The following is a 20,136-nucleotide window of genomic DNA, read 5'->3' as shown; positions in this document are numbered from 1 at the left end:
GTAGCATCGCACTAGACCACTAGATTATCATTAACTGGTATTTGTTGAATAAGATAGATGATTTAAAATTTTCATTAGTTCATTCTCTTTTTCACCTCCCCACCCATTTGTGCAAAATTATTAGTGCAATCCTAATAACAATAAAATTAAAATATTGAGAACATCAATAATTAACTATAGGCTTACAAAAAAAAAAAAAAAGAAGTACAGCTATGAGTTCAATGAGGAGGTATCGCTTTCTACAACATGATCCGCTGAGCAGCCATTGTAAGGTAGGTGACACATGCAGGGTTCAAAGGGCAAATGATGGTACACTGCTGCAGCTGAATTTTTCCCTCTTGCGGTTGGGGAAAAGAAAAGGACTTTTTAATCCCTTTAAAAGCTGGAAACTTCTCTGGTGGCAGGAGCCTCCTGCCCAAAGCAGCAGAATTGTCAGATTTACTTTTATTCTTTAATAATTTTTAGATGGGGTCAATAAGAGAATCAACAAATTTTTGGGGGTTGATGATTAAAAAAATTTGGCGAAACCAGGAGCGGACTTACATTTCATTCAAGGGGGGTGGAGGTTGAAAACTGTAAAAGCCACCCCCCAGACCCGTTACGTCGTGTGACCCTCCCTGACCTTCGGGGGGGGGGGGGGGAGAGAGCATAGTGTTAATTGCTCCCCTCACCCATCCACTAGGGCTTTGAAAAGTAATGTTTTTACACACAAGTTGAACATGGATTTTGCTATGCAAAATACCCGATGATTATATTTCTTTTACAACGTGAACATTTTTTCGGACGTGAGGCTCTTAGTATATAAACTCACAGCCTATAATCTGGATGTCAAAAATAAGTGAACAAATCGTAAAACAAGCCCCTGGGAAGCAAATATCGGTTTGGGTAATTTTTTAAATATTTAAGGGGTGAATACCCACTATGAGTCTCCCAACTTGCTCCAAATGTTTTATGCTTTTAAACTTTGCACCTCTCTAGTCCTTCAAAAGAGTTTTAATGGCTAATATAATGCTCCCTTTCAATCCAAATAAAAATAATGGCTATGAAACTGTTGAAAACTGAAAAAAAAAAAGGGGGGTGTCATTTCCAAAAAGTGGGACGTATAGGGGAAAACTGCAGTCGTATTTGGATTCAGGAGGTCATTTTACATCAAAAATGAGCAATTATGTCAGAATCATTTTCATTTTTTTTTTGCTGAGCAGTGTTGTTAACGTTTAAAAAAAGGGAAATTGGGCAAGTTTGGGTGAAAATCAAAAAGGGGCTAATGCCGTCCATCCTCGACTATACTACTGTGTAAAACTAATTTAAAGCAACGTTATAAAATTTACTTGATTAAAATAGTAGCAATTGCTAGTAACTTCTTCAATTTCATATTCTCGCTTTCAGGGAATGACGGTTACAGAGGGGGCGGTCACCCCCCCCCCCCTAGTAAATCTGCCACGGAGCAAAACCCTCCGTTACATCAAAACGCAGCCACCTTGGCATGTGCTACCCCATTCTTTTTTTCAGAAAAAAAATCACAATGTCATTCTATCAAATATTGTCCTGCACTCCCTTTTTACTGAACAGTACCCCATTACCTTTCGTTAGTTTTTTTTCTCTAAAAAAAAAAAGAAAAAATGGTTTTTGAGCTAACAATCACACAACCTATTTAAAGGCAATCGGTGCTATTGTTTGAAAACAGTCATTTCGTACTGCATGTGACCAGGGCCTCATTAAGATATTGGGGGGGGGCTCTAGGCCAAACGTTTTTTCGGCACTCCATTTAGTCAGACCTCACAGTTGGCAAAAAGGATTTTACCACTCGCTAATCCAAAATCAGTCACTTGGGGGCCCTCACAAGGCCATGGTCTATTCAGTTATCAGGCCCTGCATGTGACAACTCAATATTAATTTAAACAGGTAATGAACAAAATTTTGTTGCTGAAGAAATCACAAATATATTCGATTTCTTAAGCAAAAAATTGTCAATCAAATGTGCTTAAAAATTGTTATTTTTTAATGAAATATATGAACTGCCATGTGCGAGACAGATTGGCATCTTAATTGTGGAATGGCGCCACACGTAATTTTTTGCAATGGCTTAAATTATTACTTCTCAACAAATAAGATAAATTCCTTTACATTGGAACCTTAGCTTCCAAACCCTACAATTTGTTTCATCATTGCTATAACTAATTCATACAGCAAGACACAGTAGGTTTAAATTTTAAATAATCAGGGGTCTGTCCAGGATTTTTCACAGGGTCTGTTTTTTGTGAAAAATCGAATAATTTTGCAAAAAAAAAAATTAAATGAAATTTTAGAATTCAGAGATGGCACAAACTGCATCAATTAAACTTAAAGTTGAGTGTTTTCCTCTTCTATGTCGAGAAAATCATTCTCGGGTGTTTTCTTTGATATTTGGCCGGGGGGGGGGGGGGGGGCATCGCTCTCTCAATATCAATATTTATCTACCATTCTACATTATGTTAAATTATACTAGAAATATTTCTGTGCAGCATTTAAAATAATTGTAACAAAAAAAAATAAATAAAATAAAATTCAGAATAGGGTTTAGCATTTAGCTTTTTGACCCAAGACATTCTTAAAAAGCACAGAATTTCGTTCAAAACTTATAAATTCCGTGATTTTAACAAAAATAAAAAAATATTTTAATTGTTTACCTCTTAACAAAGCATAATAATCATCAAAAATTCGAAAAATCGGATTCCCATAGCGGATGCAAAGAAATCGCAATTCTCAAAGTGAAGGCATCAAAAGTATAAAAACGGCTTGTAAAAGAAATATTTTTGATAAAATTATTTTAAAATTGCATTTTAGAGTCCTATGATAAACATTTCATTAATATCTGTGGACACAGTTGACGCAAAAAAAAAAAAAAATAAATAAATAAATAAAATAAAATAAACCATCTATTCAGCATTTTAATTTTTGACTCATAACAGAAAATGGAATTTTGCTTTAAAAACTTGAAAAGAGAGTTCTAACAGAAATAAAGAGACTTTTCATTTATTTGCATCCTAATAAAGCGAAGTTAGCTTGAAAAAAGAACAAAATATGATTCTCATATTGGATGTTAAAAGATTGCATTTTTCAAAATGTAGACATCTAAAGAAAAAAAAAACGGTAATTAAAAGAGTTTATTTAAAGATAATCATCCTTGTTAGCATCGAAAAATCAAAACCCATATAGTTTTCTCCCAAAATAATAATTAAACATCGCACCGCACCCGTAAAAACGCAAATATTGACAAACTGGTAAAATGATGAGAATATTTTCTAATCAAGTCATTATAAAGGTTCAACACCAGATGCTAAGTGGTGATAATTTTGAAGTTGGTAACCCTATCTGAAGCGATCATATTTTTTCCCCACCCATATCCCCCTTTTCCCTATCCCTTTGCAATTCTAAGTTCATTTCGCAGATATATATTATTATTGTTTATTAAATCATGAGCGGGGGGGGGGGGGGGGGGAGAAAAGTGCTTACCAATGCCTTTTCAGAAAAGTTTACAACAACAGCGCTGCTAATTAGCTGTGATAAAACAAACAAACAACCATTATATTTATTTGGCAGTAGCAATTATTTATCGCTTGCAGGAGCATCGCAAGAGTGCCGATTTTTTTTTTTTTTTTTTCAAACTTAGCCGATTTTGTATAAGCTGATCCCTCTAATTTGATTTTAAAAAAGGTTCCAAAAATTATCAGTTTATACATAGAAATATGCGTTATTTTGCTTTCAGATTTGCTCTTTCAATAAACAGTTTGAAAGATCCGATCTTGTTAATCAGAATTTTGTGTAGGGTCCGTTTTGTTTGATCGGGATTTTGTGAAAGGTCCGTTTTGTTCGATCGGGATTTTGTGAAAGGTCCGTTTTGGTTGATCGGATTTTTGTGAAGGGTCCGTTAACGGACCCAAATATCTTCTGGCCAGACCCCTGATAATATAATATTTTTTAATACAAATATAACTGAATCAAAAATATCTTTGTTGTATCAAATGTAAAGATTAAAAACCATGCTTTATCTAAGTTAACTCAAAGATTGAGATCTATAACAAAATACAAATAAAATTATAAAGTTTGAATGTCCTGCATGTGATGGTGGAATGGCTCTCAATAGTATGATCCAGAGCCCAATTTCTCAATAGGCAGAGTAGGTAGCTGCCTAGGCCAGCAAATTTTTTAGGGGAGGCAAATTTTACTTCTATCTTATTCTTTAAATTATTATTCTTGAAAATATAACATCAGTTCTTTTTTAATTGTCCCCCAAAACAGCGACATAACTGATCCTAACTTATCAGCGGAGTTTACCATAATTGTCGAAACCACAGAAAATGCGGTGTGACAGACTTCCGGTAATGGGTAATCAGTTTCATTTTAGTTTGCAGCAGGGACGGAGTACATCTCCTATAGAGAACAGTCTTTTGATCAATGCTTTCCAAGAATTTCTTTCCCTAAACCTAAAGAAGGTCCTTTCAGAGGAGCGCATCAAGAAAAGAGCCTCAGGTAAAACAGACATAACATCTGGTTTCTCTTAAAAAAAGACTATGTGCAACACTGGAAGGGAGTGACCATTCTCTCCTTCTGTGCTTAAAAAGAGTATTTTATTCATCTTATACCCTGAGGAGTGTTCATCACAAATCATTACTTGAATGATTAAAGAATTGGAAAGTAATTTGGGATTATTTATTGTTGTTATTACTTCCGCTCAGTAAGTTAGTTAAAACCAACTCCGTTCGGAAAAGCTTAAATATGTACTGTTTAGTCCATTTATTTGTAGATCGAATCAAAATATTTTTTTTATTTGAATATTGAAAAAAAAAGTAAGTAAACCTAATGATTTTAAAATTACTGTGTTTTTTATTGCCCTGTTAATCTTGTTTGGTTACATTGTTAACGAAAAAAATATCAAAATTCTGTTTTCATCAATTTAAATGCTGTTGTTACTGTCTTATGAAAGTGTTTAAAATCAAATGCAAAATTTCAGACACACAAATACTAAAGGTAGAATATAATTGTAAGAAATACTTTTTAAATTCATCATGCATTTGAAACAAACTAAAAAGAATAAAAAAAACTCTCTAAGCCTCGTGTAGATTTAAAGCCCCATAGAGATTCAGCCTTACAGATTGCCTGAAAAGTTTGATTGTGAATTTTAATAGCAATCAAAATACTTGCAATATTTAAAAGGAAAAACATGGGGTGCATGCACTACATTTTGTGAACTTACTATTCACAAAATCAAAATTTGATTGTAATGTATAAAGTTGAAATATTTCGTGATACTTAAATTTTCTCTATTATGACAGGCTCGTGAAAATAAGTGCTTTTCAGTATTTAAATTGACCTTGGATAAATCACTTTTTGGAGGGGGGTGATAGATTTCAAAACTGCCTAGGGGTGGCATGAAGCTAAATTTGGCCCTGGTATGATCATGAACCCAGATAATATAGACGAACACCATCCACAGAAAAATTTCAAACTTTGCAGAAAATTTAGATATTTTTTAAACAAATTCTTGTATTATCAAAATGTTTGGGGATAGATAGGTGTCAGTTGTGAATTTTGACGTACCACTGATCAATGATACTGAAAACTAGTAAGTTTAATTGGAAACACACGTTGGTCGCTTACTTGTACTCGACTTGACTTCAACTTCTCATTTTTGCTGTTTGCGACCAGGTGAACCTCAGCGTTATTTTGAAGAAATTATTTGAGATGGCAGACCAGGGGCGCCTCTAGTAGTTCTGCCGCCCTAGGCGATATTGAAAAGTGCTGCCCCCTCCCCCATTGACTAATGATAATATAAAATAATAATATATTAATAAAATAAAAACCATAGTAAAGTGCTTAAAATTAAAGTGAGTTTCTAGTTAAATTCCAAACTGCATTTTGTATTATGAAAGCACTGGTACACACTTTAAATTATCTTTTTTAATATTGAAGTAGTGCCTCTTCGGGTATAGAAACAGAAATTAATATTTTCAAAAAACTTTTAAATCATGCAATTTACCGGCTCTAAAATTAAATTGAATTTCTTGAAAATTTCTGGACTATATTTTGCATGTCCAAGCACTGGTACACTCTAAATTATTATTTTTTTACATTGAAGCAGTGAATTTTATAGTGCTGAAGCAGTGAATCTTTTGGCGCTGAAACATATTCATAGCTACTTGAAAAGTTTCAATTTTGAAATTTGCCGACCCTAAATCCTGCTATCTACCCCATGAGCCAGCCCTGTGGCAGGCAGTTTTAAATTATATCTAAGTCTCACTATTATGTCAATAAAATTGTGCTCTTAAGATTTTCCTGAAGGACTTGCTTTTTTCTTTCCTTTTTCGAAAACAAGAATCAGCAGATATTCCAGACACAAAACAAAATTTCATCCAATAAGATTTTTAGGTAATGTTAAAAATGGAATTTTCTTCTTAATTCCTGTGCACTTAAATAACACGAGTACTTAAAAAATTCCTTCAAAATAATTAATTTTTATTATTATGTTATTAATGAATCAAAGCAGCCAAAACTTCTTTCAGATAAAAAAGCACAATTCTTCTAGACATTAAAAATAAATAAATAAATAAATAAATAAATATGCAGCAAAAAATTGATTAAACTGCAGTAATGAGATTTCATTTTCAGGATTTTTTTTTTTTTAATATAAGTTTTCTTATGTTTTCCTTTTATATTTTGACATAAAACTTGAAAAATGTTCGAAGTTTCAAGAATAAAATTCATAACATGTCGATTTGAACGGAAAGGCGAATACGGATATTGAAGAAGAAAAAATAAAAATGAAAAACTATCACTTACCTATTGGCTTCATTTGCATTAAGCAAGCATCATCTTTTATAAACAGTTCGGACATCAATGCATTTAATCAAAAACATCCCACTTCTCAGCATCTTCATCACTGATGGCTAAAGATCCGAATTTTCTGACACTTAACAACGTAAGCTTTTTTTTCTCTTCAATTTTTAACCGGCTGGAATGCAAAGAATCCCCATTCCGATGTGGAAACAAGTTTTCTTTTTCTCAATTAATCTATAGCGCTCATTCCTTATTTGCTTGTGCAGAAAGTATTATTTGATTTGCAGCTTTCCAAATAAACCGATTATTGGCTTTCTAACAACAACAAATATTAAGAATTCGCGGTAATTCCACACGACATTCCGGAAAAGTACTCTGTCGGCATGAAAGTTGACTGCAATGACAACACAGACATTCGAAAAGAAATATTTATTGTTGCTACACTTTATATGCACTAGATGGCGCTTGGAATTTCATTATTTCATATCAGTTCTAAATACACCAAAAAGAAAAAAATATTCTTGAGGCTATACTACAAGATGTTGTCAGGAAATTTTAAAAAATTAATCTTCTGAACACTAAAACTAGTTTACGACAACATAAATGTAATAAAATATTATTTTTTGGCTGTTTCCCCTGTTTAGACAGTCAAAATTTAAAAATAAAATTTAAAGCTATTACAACTTCTACACGTGCCATTTGTATTTTACTTCAAAGGCTTACGTGAAATATAAAATTATTTAATTTTTATTTTGAGTAAAGCTTTTTTTTTCGGAAGTTAAATGAACAGATTTTCGTGCATTTAACTTTTTTTATAATCATGCTATCGGCCATGCCTCTACATACATATCGCTGTTTATAACATTAGCATTGTTCTAAAACATTTTAATTCTAAGAAAATTAATAAGATTAAATGACCAAAAATCTTGTAAATTATAACTACAAGTTTAAGCTTTTGGTATTCTATGACCTTTAATATTCTAAAAATAAATTAAAATAAATACAAAATTTTATGATGGCTGATGGGGGAGCCATATTATTTGTTGTGATTGACGATTGGCAGTGTGAAATGAGTAGTAAATCTTACTGTGGGTGCAACTTTAGATTAATTTATTAACATACAAGTTAGATTATTTTGCAGTCAACAGTGTCTTTTTGAGTTTATAAAAAATCTTCCATTACATTTCTGAGTCAGCTTTGTGTATTTCTGAAGTTAGATGATACTCATTTGAGTACATAGGCTTAGCATTGAATTCATTCATAAAATAGTGTCAAATCATTGTATCTACGTTATACATTATCGTGGATATAAAGTGTAAGAAGGATTTTCACTCTAATTCATACATTTTTTGTGAATGAAACTTCAACCATGTAATGTGTTTGTGGGAAGTAAGACGAGAGTGTAAACAAATCCACTGAAGTCACTTTTTGTTTACAAATAGTATAAATAAACTCAGCTGTAACAACGTCTTATCATACACTAGCTCACAGATTGTATGTATATTTAAAAGTTTCTTTAAGAACACAAGCCTTCAACTATTTTTAATTATAGTTTCATTTCCTGTTTTTTTTCCTGATAGGATAGGGAACTTCTGATTTTAACTTAATATGGTTGTGTAGGCTTCCATATTAAGTATTTTCTTCGTTTAAGGAACATAAAACATTTTATTGTTACTGAATTAGTAAAAAGTAGACTACACTGCCGATAACAATTGCATAAGCGCTACAATCGTTTCCGTCACTTCTATCAACTGTCGGATATAAAAGAAAAGTAATTTAGAGCTCACTCATTGTACCGATTTAATAATTAGTTTTCAAGTGTGAGTATTAATTGATATTGAAACAAGCCACCTGTGAAAATTTTAATTCTAAAGTTTTTAAGCAGAACAATAGAATTTGTTAGATTTTGACATGCAGATCGCTCAGAATTGCTGTGTCAGTCAAAATAAAATTAAGAAGAAAATTAAATGGTGCAGAACTTCACTAATGTTTATTAATTGAAAATTATCAGCAAGTACATAGTTTTAAGTATAAAATGCTGCTACAGCCATGTACACTTATCATATATACAGACGTTGGTTTTTGTTTTTAAAAATCTTTTTACCAATCTTTTTGCAATTGTTAGTCAGATATCACTGAAGCATGGTGGTGAGCAGGCCTGTAATTTGGGCGATCAGCACCTGGATTAAAAAAAATATAATGTATTTGTTAATGTTTCATGTATTACGTTTTTTTTCTTCAAAACATATCCAGTATATACCCTTTGAACCCCCCCCCCCCCCCCTCCCGGTTCTCATTCCTGGAAAAATTAAAATGAAAGGCACAGTGGTGGGCTTAAAATAAAACCCTTTCAGAGGCATTTTAACCTTTTTGACTGTTGTTTTAGTGACTGTTTGTGGGCATAGGCAGATTTAGGACTGAATTCCTGAGGGAGGGGGGGGGGAGGGCAGGTTTTTGTTTTTTATATTAGTAACATTAGATATGATCAGGGCCAGATTTAGACTTCAAGGGACCTTAAGATATTTCAGGTTTGAGCTCTCTTGTAGTCCGGACAACTTTCGATCGGTGTCGAAAAAGGAAATTTTTTAAAATCCCACCCCCCCCACTAGCTTGTTGTCTTTCTCCTGTGATACAAAGGCCATGCATTAGTTTTTTGTGTCATTTTATCAATGTGTTGCCTCCTGTCCTTCTTGAATGAAACTTAAGGGGGAAACGAAATCAAGAGTATCAAATTTGTAAAATATATATAAAATTCTACATTTTTAAAGCCTTTTAAGACGTGTAATTGGAACTACAAAAATCTCTGGGAAAAGATTGGCAAACATACTTTTGCGAATTACAATAATATACAGTAAAAATTGTTTTCATGTCGACAAATCAGTGACGGCAGTCCTTAGAGGGGGGAAAAAGTGAGGGAGAAAAAGATTATGCGTTGTTATTTGCTTTCATCCGCTATTGGTTCAATTCAATTACTTTTTGATCACGTCTTCAACCCACTCAACAAATACAAAAATTTTTTAAATATGAAATGATCAATAGTAAAAATGCTTTAAAAGAAATGGTATACAGATTTATAGAAATATATTACTTTGAGTATATTATTTTGAAATAAGGTGATCGTATATTAATTATAACTTAATGAGTGTACGAATATATGTATGCGACTACCAGAAGCTTTCTTCGTTCAAAATGCTAAAAATAACCATATCAGTCAAATACACAAATGTGAGGGTCTAGTAACAGCCTGAGGAAAGGTTTCAAATAATCATTCAAACAGAAATTTCAGATTGAATGTGACTTTTGTAGTTATGAAATCAATTATTTACCAGTAATATGCAGGGGGGGGGGAGGGTTATTAAATACATTGTGAAATTTTTGAAAAGTTTTTTTTTTTTGATTTGTTTCATAGATTTTTGGTACAAATGTGTGCACATGTATACATACACTTTAAATGCACAATAGAAAACTTCATCATTTCCATTAATTAATATAATTCTATTCTGTTTACTTAAATTAATTTTATGAGAAAATTAGCAAATAATGCTTGGTGTACAGAAACATCAAAATTTTAGTTTCCTGTATTTATCAAATTTGGTGTTTGAATGGGGGATACTAAAATTGAAAGTATATTTGAAGAAAAAAAGAGTTACGATGTAATTATTACAAATTGCTAAGAACAATCTGGTATGCTAAACATTTTTCAATTTTTCTGGAATTAAACATTTTACGGTAAAACTGAAAAAAAACTTTTCCTCCTCCCCTACCACTCCCATCTCCAGCTATACGTATATAAAACTGTGCAATTTTCTATGTTTTTCTTTTGTTGCTGAAACAAACTTTTCATTGAAATTAATTTATCTAAAAGATTTGATTGGGTTTTTTCTATGTGTTAAAGAAGATTTTTGAATTCAACTTTTTCCATCCAGTAAATTTTGTTTTTTTTATGGTTTGAATTTCTTTCTAGCCATTCTAGTATAAAAAATATTTTTGTAATTGCTTATATTAGAGAGATTGATTTTTGAATTCTTTTGTTTACTTTTCAGATATATTCACCCGACTTCTCTTTGTTGCAGAGTATTTTCAAATTCATTAATTTTCAATCCAAGATGGTATGATAGCTATGATGGTCTGCCAGAGATAATGAAGGTAATTGCATTTTTTTAAGAAAGCTTGTTTTATCTCTATTGAAAACATATTTCCATTAAATGCCTTTTAAAATTTTTCTGCCCTAAACTTACTTCTGTGGTTTCCACTGAAAATGAAGCCTGAAAAGAAAGTTATATTCTAACATTTTACTAGTGTTTGTAGGGAATCAAAAACGTGTTTCTTCAAATATCCCCGGAACTCATTTTTATAATACGCTTATTTACCTATCCCCAGCAGTATTGCCCTTCATTTTGCTGAACCACCTTAGAGGGTATATGTAATCAGTTCTTGGAAAAACTTTTTATTTTAAGCTCTTTTTTAATTCTTTAAAAGTGGTAATCAAAACTGATGCTAATAAGGATCATTGTATACTCAGCTGCAAGCTTTCTTTAAAATAGAGAAATATGCTGAGCTCACAGGCAAAGGAAAAAGTTCCCAGCACCTTGTCCAATATTCAGTTGAAGTTACGCTCTTCACTGTTGAAATCAGATTAGTTAATTAAGCACACACATACATAACCTGTTTTTTTTTTGTCATAATTTTCTGTCAATTGTTAAATATTTTCAATTTTTCGAGCAAAACAGCTCAGAGCATTTCATCCATTTGAATCAAACGCGCCAGCCAATAGTAGCTCATAGATGATAACTTACGATGTTTAAACGAAAAGCCGAAAGGCTAAATTCCGTAAGTCAGTCAACAATATTACTTGTTTGTACAAGCAGAGATAATACCACACAGTGGAAGATGCAGAATCAAATGTTAATGTGAAGAAATGAACATTGGAAACTTGTTAAAATTTTACCAAAAATTTATTGGTCCATAGAAACTAAAATAAATAAACTAACAAAGTAAGTTTATAAAAATAAACCCTGGCCATAAGCAGAGGTGGAGTTCACAACTCCCCAACACCTACCGGACCTAACACACAAGAGGCCGACGAACACAAAAGAGGAGAGAACGATTGGAATCGTTCACTATTTATACTTGCCTCATTTGCATATGATTGGGCATCAAAGGATGCCAACCTAAAACTGAAACTTTAACACGTGCCGAAAGAGTTGAGAAGTTAATCTAATTTGAATAAAGTCGATTTCATTACATTAGGAATGAGAACACGGTTAAATATCGTTTACCGATGTCTATCAATAGACAGGTGGTGAACTCCTCTTATTTGCATATGTTCTGCTGCTTGACTGACACCCTGTTTTAGATTTATCCTTGATGTATTCCCACCTATCTTTGAAACACTTGTACCATCAAAACACATGCGCCTTTAACAGACAATTATCTTCGAACACATGCTTACACATCTCTAAAGTCTCTGAGGCTGATTTACCAAGTTCCAGACAAAACTTAATTGCATAACACTGTTCGAATGTTCTCTGCATTTTGGAGCTGAAACCGACGTTTGCAACAGAGGTACACTTTAACGACGATGCTGCCTGAACAAAGACTTCCATGTGACTGAGGACCGGAGTGAGTCCCATTAGTAACCCCCACCACCGACCTAACCAGTTTGTGTGCACTTGAGAGGTACAGTGGCATCAGAAAAAAAATGAGTCTCATTACTTATTATATATTACCAAGAGTTTGGGACTTCTCAAAATAGATTAGAGTAAATATTGTAAGTCTAATTCATGACTAAGTGCTTCTTTGGGAAAAATTATTTTGTTCATAATTCATCAGAAAACGTGAGTTAAGCTGTTAGATTTTCATTAATAACCACTCATGTACTCTCAAAACCAGCCTTAGCAAAATTTTGTACTTTTTTTTCTCTTTTTTTTCTTTCTTTTTTTTTTCTGCCGCTAAAAGTCCTATGGCGTTTAGCTGTCGTTTTTTTTGCCCTCCCCCCCCACTTTTCAGTTCTAATCGCCACCTCTGGGGTAGGAACCTAGTAAGTGTGACGTTTTATCTGTTAACTTGGTTTTTCTTCTGTGCGCCGTGGCGTCACTTTCAAGTAACTTTGCAAACAAGTGTAGTAGCTGAATAAAACGAATAAATAAAAGCATTTTACAAAAGCATTCTTGGTAATCGAGAGTTTTTTTTTTAAAGTTAATCATTCTCTTTACAATTCAGACTGTCGGTTCAGTTTCAGAAGTTGTACTCCCAAGTCTAGAGAGATTTTGCATTTGCATTTTCCCCCAAATTCTTTTGTAGTTACTTTCTGATCATAGGGCTTGCAAATGTGCTCTTGCTAAAATTGCTGTGGCTATTTTTTTCAAAAGTAGTCTTAAAAAATTAATTTCACTAATGCAGCAACTGTTCTTGTCCTTAAAATTAAATAAACCTAACTATTTTTAATTTTAAATAATGGTAAAATGTATCATGGCTATAACAGATTCAAAAGTTCCATAGACGTTCTGACACATGTGCGAATTATGCGGCAGCAGGATAGGATATGGTAAATAAAATAGCTGATGCACACGATCTTATTTGGAATGTTAAGTTTAAATTTGTCGGTCAGTAAATCTTCAGTAAACCGTCCCATGAAAACCTTCTACGGGTATTTTTGATTTTATTTATTCAGGGGGTTATCTTATACATTCAATATGCAAAGAACGCTATAAAATGGACAACATGATTAGAGAAAGTAACGACTTTAAATCATGACTGCTAGGTTTTACGTCTATGTTAAGTGCTTGTGCCTATATACAGTCAATTCTGCGATAACTCGAAGTCTGATAACTCGAATATTACTATAACTTGAAGTTTTAATCAAGTCAGACCCCTTTGTCTTTAATTCCTTGCTAATTACTCTCAATATCTCGAAATTAACTTCTTTTAATTTTAAGCTTTTTCCAAGATGACTCGAAATTTATTTCGAAAGAACGAAAAAAAAAGAAAGAAAGAAACAAGTGACAATGACAGAAAAATTATTTTACCTTCACTTGCACTTCCTGCACAATAGACCTCTAAAGCAAGAAAAGCACCTGTTGAGCCAGTGTGCGATAAAGGAGTTACACATGCGGAAATGAGTTAGTTTGTTTTCTTTTGTTTTACTGTACTTTTTGCACTTTGAGTTGTTGCTGAGCTGCGAATTTGCTTTTAAGCTGTCAAGTCAACTGATTGTACCTTTATTCAAAGGCTGGATGCATTCCCCTTCATTCTTTAATTCAATAATTTGCTGATAAGTTCCTGAGCGACAGAGTGAGTTTTCTTTACAATTAAAGATGTCTAAGCAAGTACTCTGTCAGTGATATTAAAAGAAAAAGAGAAACTTCTAAAGCGTTAGAATTCATGAATCCGAATTTGAAACGAATAAAGTGTGCCTTTCCTGAAGTAGAATCAGCTCGATTCAAATTGTTCCAGCAGTATCGAAATCAAAACCATGCATTTGATTTTTTTTCTCTCAATATTTTTGATTAAACTGCATATTATGTTTAAAAACTTTTAAGTTCTGTAATTTTGTCTGGTATATATATATATATGTACATATTAATTAAAATATTCGATGGTTTTTAATATTGAAATATTGAAAACTGAATCTAACGGTAAGTTGAACTTCTGGTATGTTGAAGTTTTTTTTAGGTCCCTTTAGATTCAAGTTATATTGCAAATTGACTGCATGATATCATAGTCATTTATTAGAATATTTTCCATTATCCGTGTTTCTGAAGGCTTTCGTGGTGAATAAAAGAGTACAAATTTGTTCATGCTGAAATTTATCCTTTTATCTTATAGTCCATTCAATGAGTGCTGCTCAAAACAGGGATGTAGCGTGCATGGAATATGCGCTAATTTTTGACTTCAGGATTGTCGAGTTCATTGAGGAAAGAGAAAGTACGCGATCCTTTCGAGTCAGTTTGAAATTTGTGAATGGCAAGTGTTCCATTTTTTGCCATGAAAGTGCGTGTTTGAAATTCTGTAACTTTTGATCGGTTGAATAAAATATAACAAAACAGCATATCAAATTGAAGGAAATTTAAAGCTCTACAACTTTGTGTTTGACAATTTTCATGAATACTGATCCTGGGAGGTCCTAGGAGCAAAAATTTGAAAAAAGTGAGAATTTTTCTGAAAATCATCGATTTTTCATAACATATACCCGGAAAATTATTGGAAATTTGACAAATATGTGTAGGAACATTTTTGCAGCAAGTTTAGCTTGAAATTTTATTTTAAATGCATTTTTTCCACCGTTTCCGACATTTTCCTTACTAACTATCCCTAACAATATTATAACCCCAAATCACAAATTATCGCATATTCCATGCTTTCTAAAATGTGTTCATTGACTGGAATATTAATACAATAAAATTTGCAAAACCACAATTTTTGGATTATGTGATGCAAAACATTAGGAATTGTATAATACAATGATATAATACGTTAAGGTTTTAAAAAAAATTTCATATGTCTCTTTTTGTTCTTTGCAGCTATTTCTTGCCAGTTGCAGACTCTGAGTCTGCGTTAAGGCTTGGCTCATGATGTTTGAAGGGAAACATATTCATTATTCTCCTGTAAACCAGAAACCATTGTGCTCATATAGTGCTAAGCTTTGTAAGCAGAGAAGAATTAATGGATATGCATTTTGCATTCGGCATATTTTGGAAGATAAATCTGCTCCTTTCAAGCAATGTGCACATGTTGCCCGTTATAATAAGCAGAAGTGTACCAACCCCATTCCTTGCAATGAAAATCGAGAGTAAGTTTTAACTTTTTATCATTGTTTAAGTTGTTTTACATTATCTTTTATAGCTGATTTCAAAAATTAATCAGTTATCAGCTCATTCCATATGTATGTTTTTTTTTTTTTACTTTTTTTGTTTGTTATTTTAGTGAACCGATTTTGATTATTTTTTTTAATGAATAGGGGAGGTCTAACTTTTAATTGACCACATTTGTTCTTTAAAAAAGGAATTATGGGCAAAAAACAGTAAATTTCATGTAATTTCCCCACTAAAAGAGGAAATTATAAAACTCATTGTTAAAGAAAGTAGTTCCCAAAAAACAGTACTATTAATAGTAATCATAATGAAAATTTTGAATGAAGTCTTCTCCAAAAATAAGCATAAAATTCATTTACTAGCATGGCAATTTTCGAGGCGGAGGACGGGACAGAAAGAAATTCAATGACTTTCCTTCTGTTTTTACTTTTTAAAAAAAGAAGAAAAATAATTGGGTGTTTGAAAATATGCTTTAATCATTATACTGTTCCATAACCATGAATTTACATTGATATTCTCTCAATTTTCTGCCATGGACTTGTTTTGTTTGCCACATGCTTTTGAAGTATTCTTTTTTAGGTAGCTCTGCTACTGCCAACTCACTGCATTGCAGACTGGAGTTTTCATTTTTTTTTTTTTTTTTGTCTATATTTTAAAGATTAGTCTTTTTTCTCACTATTTTCGATCATTCTTTCGCTTTTTCTTATTCATTTGCGTTTTTTTTTTCTGAACTTCACACGCATAAGCGAAAATCACATGCTCATAAATGTTTTAGGTTGAATCTGAATCACTGGTCAAGAAAGAGTGATTGCTGTTGGGACAGAATGTTTACACTAACGAAATGCCTATGCATAGCCGGAGCAAAAAGTATCCACATACCTGAAAAAAATAACGGGAATTATCAGGGATTTTGAAGATTCAATAAAAATCGGAATTCTTGAACAAGTCGGGAAAATTAAAAGCTAGTTGATATATATAAAACTCCGATGGGCAACTGTTCCTGCATTTTCGACATGTTACTCTTAAATATCAACCAAAACTTGATGAATCACAGAATTGTAATGTTTTTCAATCTAACACTTGCTAAAATGAAAATAAGGGGGAGAGGGGGAGAAAGAAAACAAAACAAAAACAAAAAAGGCATTGCAGTCTCGTGAAAAGAAGCTACTCTTGCAAAGGGCGTGAGCCCCTACAAATTTAACCATGTCTTAAAACGTTTATATCTTTAATAATCTAAAAGCAAAGGGGAGAGACGGATTGAAGGCTCCAGAATAAAAAAATCTAAAAATACAATTGTAGGCCATTTTTGAAGTTAAGGGTGGTACGGAATTTCTCCTCTGCAAACTCTTTAAGTCAGAAATGATTAGGCTGTCTTTAGTGATGTAAAAACTGGGGAAGGAGGGGGCTTTGAAAAAAATCAGAAATTGCAGTCTCAAAAAAATTGATTTACGCAATCTTTTGGGAATTTATAAGAGGGTTTTGGGTATTTTCCCATGTTCTTCAATTCATTTAGAAAACATTTTTTTACTTTCTGTGATAATGAATTTTAAACTTGCGGCGAATTTTAGTCATCACTTTTTTTTTCAAACTTGCCATGTTTTAAACCCAATATCAAAGAAAGTAAAAAAGTGTTTTCTAAATGAATTGAAGAACATGGGAAAATCCAACATCTATGAGGAACTGCTGTAAAACTTGATAACCGTTTAGATCTGGAAATTTTTTGTCTGTGACGGTTCGATTGAACCTGGTTTCTTTTTCACATTTATGTTTTGCTGGGATATCATTTCTTTTTAAAAAGCTAAATCAAAGATTATGTTCTAATTTGAATAATTCTTAATGCAAAAGCGCATACAAATATATGATTTCTTTTTTTCCCCTGCTTTTACGGTGCACTGGTTTGCGGTTTCTTTTTATTAGAAGTTTTAAAGATATTTTGATAACTAATGACTTGGCGCGATCGCCAATTTTGGGCAATAATCATCTGTTCTTCCCATTTAACAGCAAGGCCAAAGTACATTAGCTCTTGGTCTTTGGCGTCCTCAGATTTGTCGACAATTAGAAAAATTGTAAGACTCATCTCAAAATCTGTCTGGAATTTCTTTATTGTTCGGGGGTGGGGGGTATCATAACGTAGATCGTAAATCGTACAGAATTGGCGAAAATATTTCTCAATTGTTGAAATTATTGCTGCCATTTTTGCTCCTCCTGTAAAATTTTGCATTTAATTGAGACCTAAAATTTTAAAGCTGGTTATTTTTGATTTTAAAAGTTTAGCTCTTGATTTGTAATTTTAATTCTTTGATGGATCATTTTTCATTTTAGCAGAACTGTTTAAAGCCCCATTTTGGTTTGAAATTAAAATGTAAATTTAAAACTTCAACAACCTTGTTTTGGCAACGTTCGACGAACTCATTTGTTTTGATTTATTTGGTGAAATATTTTGCAATTGCGCGATAAAGTGATTATGCCGTGATACTTATAAAAAATAGCGTATTTTTTTGCTATTTTAATGTAGTTTTTTTGACTTTTTGGAAGTTCATAAACATTTTGATAAGTGAGTCAGTGTAAAAAATGACACTTTTTAGATCTTAATAATTCCATAAGTATGTGAGGTACATTCCTGAAATTTAGGATTATTGGTCTGCTATGCAGCTCTATTAGACATACAAAATTTCAAACATGGAGATTTAATAGTTTTTGAGAAATGAGGGGGTCAAAAGTAGCTTGAAATGATTCATGTAAGATACGCACTGGCAGATGTGTCGCCTGATTTTCGAACTTGGCTGACACACTGCTGTGTGTCTAAATAGATGTGGATTAAAATCCTAAGAAAGCAGTAAATGTCATGCTTGCTCCAGAGAAGCATTGATTCAAAATTTTCATTATAATTACTTTTTAACCAACTTTAAAAATGGAGGTTATGATTTCGTCAAGCGACTTTTTATGTATGTTTTTGGATTATTCCAAGACTACTGGACCGATTTGAAAAATTATTTTTTTGTTTGGAAGGGTATACTTCTCAGATGGTCCCATGGTAATTTGGTCTGTATCTGATAAGGGGTCTCAGAGAAATCTAAGAAACTTTGCAGTAAATTAAATATATTTTGCTACTTTAATTGCTGAATCAATGACCGTAATATTATTTTAACTAAAAATTACTTAATTTATTCACTTTTTTTTTTGAAGATATTTAGTGTTCAATCCAAGGGGAATTGAATACAGAACACTCCTCCGATGATTTAACTTATATTCTTTAATAATATGTTGTAACTGGTGTCTGATTTCTCAAGTTCGACCAGTATTCTAAATTTACTATTTCACAATGCCACCAGTTTAATTTGAAATTAGGATTATACTAATTAACAAGCTTCAAAAATAGGAGGAGGTTCTGAACTCGTGGGATTAGTTTTTTCTTTTCACAATATTCTATAAATACTCAAAGACACATGTACCCAGGGGCGTGCACAGAGGGGGTGGGTGGGTGGAGAAAGAACACCTGTTGGCCAGGGCTTAAGGATGAAGGGGGCCCAATATTTTAAAAACTAGATATGAACTACAGGGGTAAACAATATGGAGAGGGCCCCGGAAAAGTCATTTGTAACGGGCCCCAAAATTTCTGTGCACGCCCCTGGTGGTAAAAGCTAGCCTTTAATTTTCGCTAGCACGTTGTAATCTCGAAATATTTCAACTTTCGGCTCTGTTCATACAAATTTTGCGAAGACACTGATACCTTTATTTTCGCGAAGACTGACACACTCGCGGTAACGTTAACTGACTCTTGTGCGAGTGAAATTGGTGTTGTACCGGCCTGTACCGATTAAAAATCTTTTTTTGTTTGAAACGGTATACTTCCCCGGCGGTCTAATGGTAATCAAGTTCTGGTTTGATGAAATTGAGGAAACTCTTCAAATATCATACTAACATTCAAATTGATTTGTACTTTATTAACTTTGTACATCGTCTCATTTAGTAAACAGAGTTTTATGATTTTTTTTTAGTGGATAGGGGGTTGTCTAACTTTACTCTAAGGTCCTAAATATTTGATTTACCCTATTTGTTCTTTAAAAAGTAATAAATTTCATGTAATTTCTCTCACAAACGATTAAATATAAAACCCATTGTTGAACAAAATGCCATAAAACAAAGGTATGTGTTTTCTTTACCCATAGTTAAAGAAAGTACTGAAAAAAGATTATTATTAAGAGTAATCATAATGAAAATTTGGAATCAAAGATTCTCTGAAGCAAACATAAAGTTCATTCTAGTGGAATTTTTTATCTAAATCTATAATGGGGGCATTTGAAGAACGATGTGACTTTTATCACGAGTTACATGAAACATATTCTTGTGAAACATAAATTACAGTTTACAATGCTACAATTTATAATTTACAATTTTACGACTTGCAATTTGCAGTTTGTTTGTAGTTTGAGAAACCGTAAACATTTAAATGATTCTAACTAAATACTCTATCCAGTCTATACTTTTCATTAGAAATGTGATTTATCAA

The 20,136-nt window shown here is 32.5% G+C and overlaps 2 protein-coding genes across 2 annotated transcripts in view; one reads left to right on the top strand and one right to left on the bottom strand.

Moving 5' to 3' along the window:
• The window catches only part of LOC129216933 (uncharacterized), a 103,711-nt gene extending 96,475 nt beyond the window's left edge, over positions 1-7,236 (bottom strand). The window contains exon 1 of the mRNA XM_054851150.1: positions 6,817-7,236. The gene's annotated coding sequence lies outside the window, so the exon portion shown is untranslated. The remainder of the gene's footprint in view (positions 1-6,816) is intronic.
• An 8,147-nt stretch (positions 7,237-15,383) lies between these two features.
• Positions 15,384-20,136, top strand: part of LOC129217191 (INO80 complex subunit D-like) — a 35,303-nt gene continuing 30,550 nt past the window's right edge. Inside the window, 1 exon segment of the mRNA XM_054851454.1 lies at positions 15,384-15,604. Within this exon segment, the coding sequence (XP_054707429.1) occupies positions 15,384-15,604 (221 nt within the window).

The sequence above is a fragment of the Uloborus diversus genome, chromosome 2 (genome assembly GCF_026930045.1).
Source record: "Uloborus diversus isolate 005 chromosome 2, Udiv.v.3.1, whole genome shotgun sequence".
NCBI classification, from domain to species: domain Eukaryota; kingdom Metazoa; phylum Arthropoda; class Arachnida; order Araneae; family Uloboridae; genus Uloborus; species Uloborus diversus.
The sequence above is the reverse complement of the archived record's forward strand: the minus strand, read 5'-3'. Positions and strand labels throughout refer to the sequence as shown.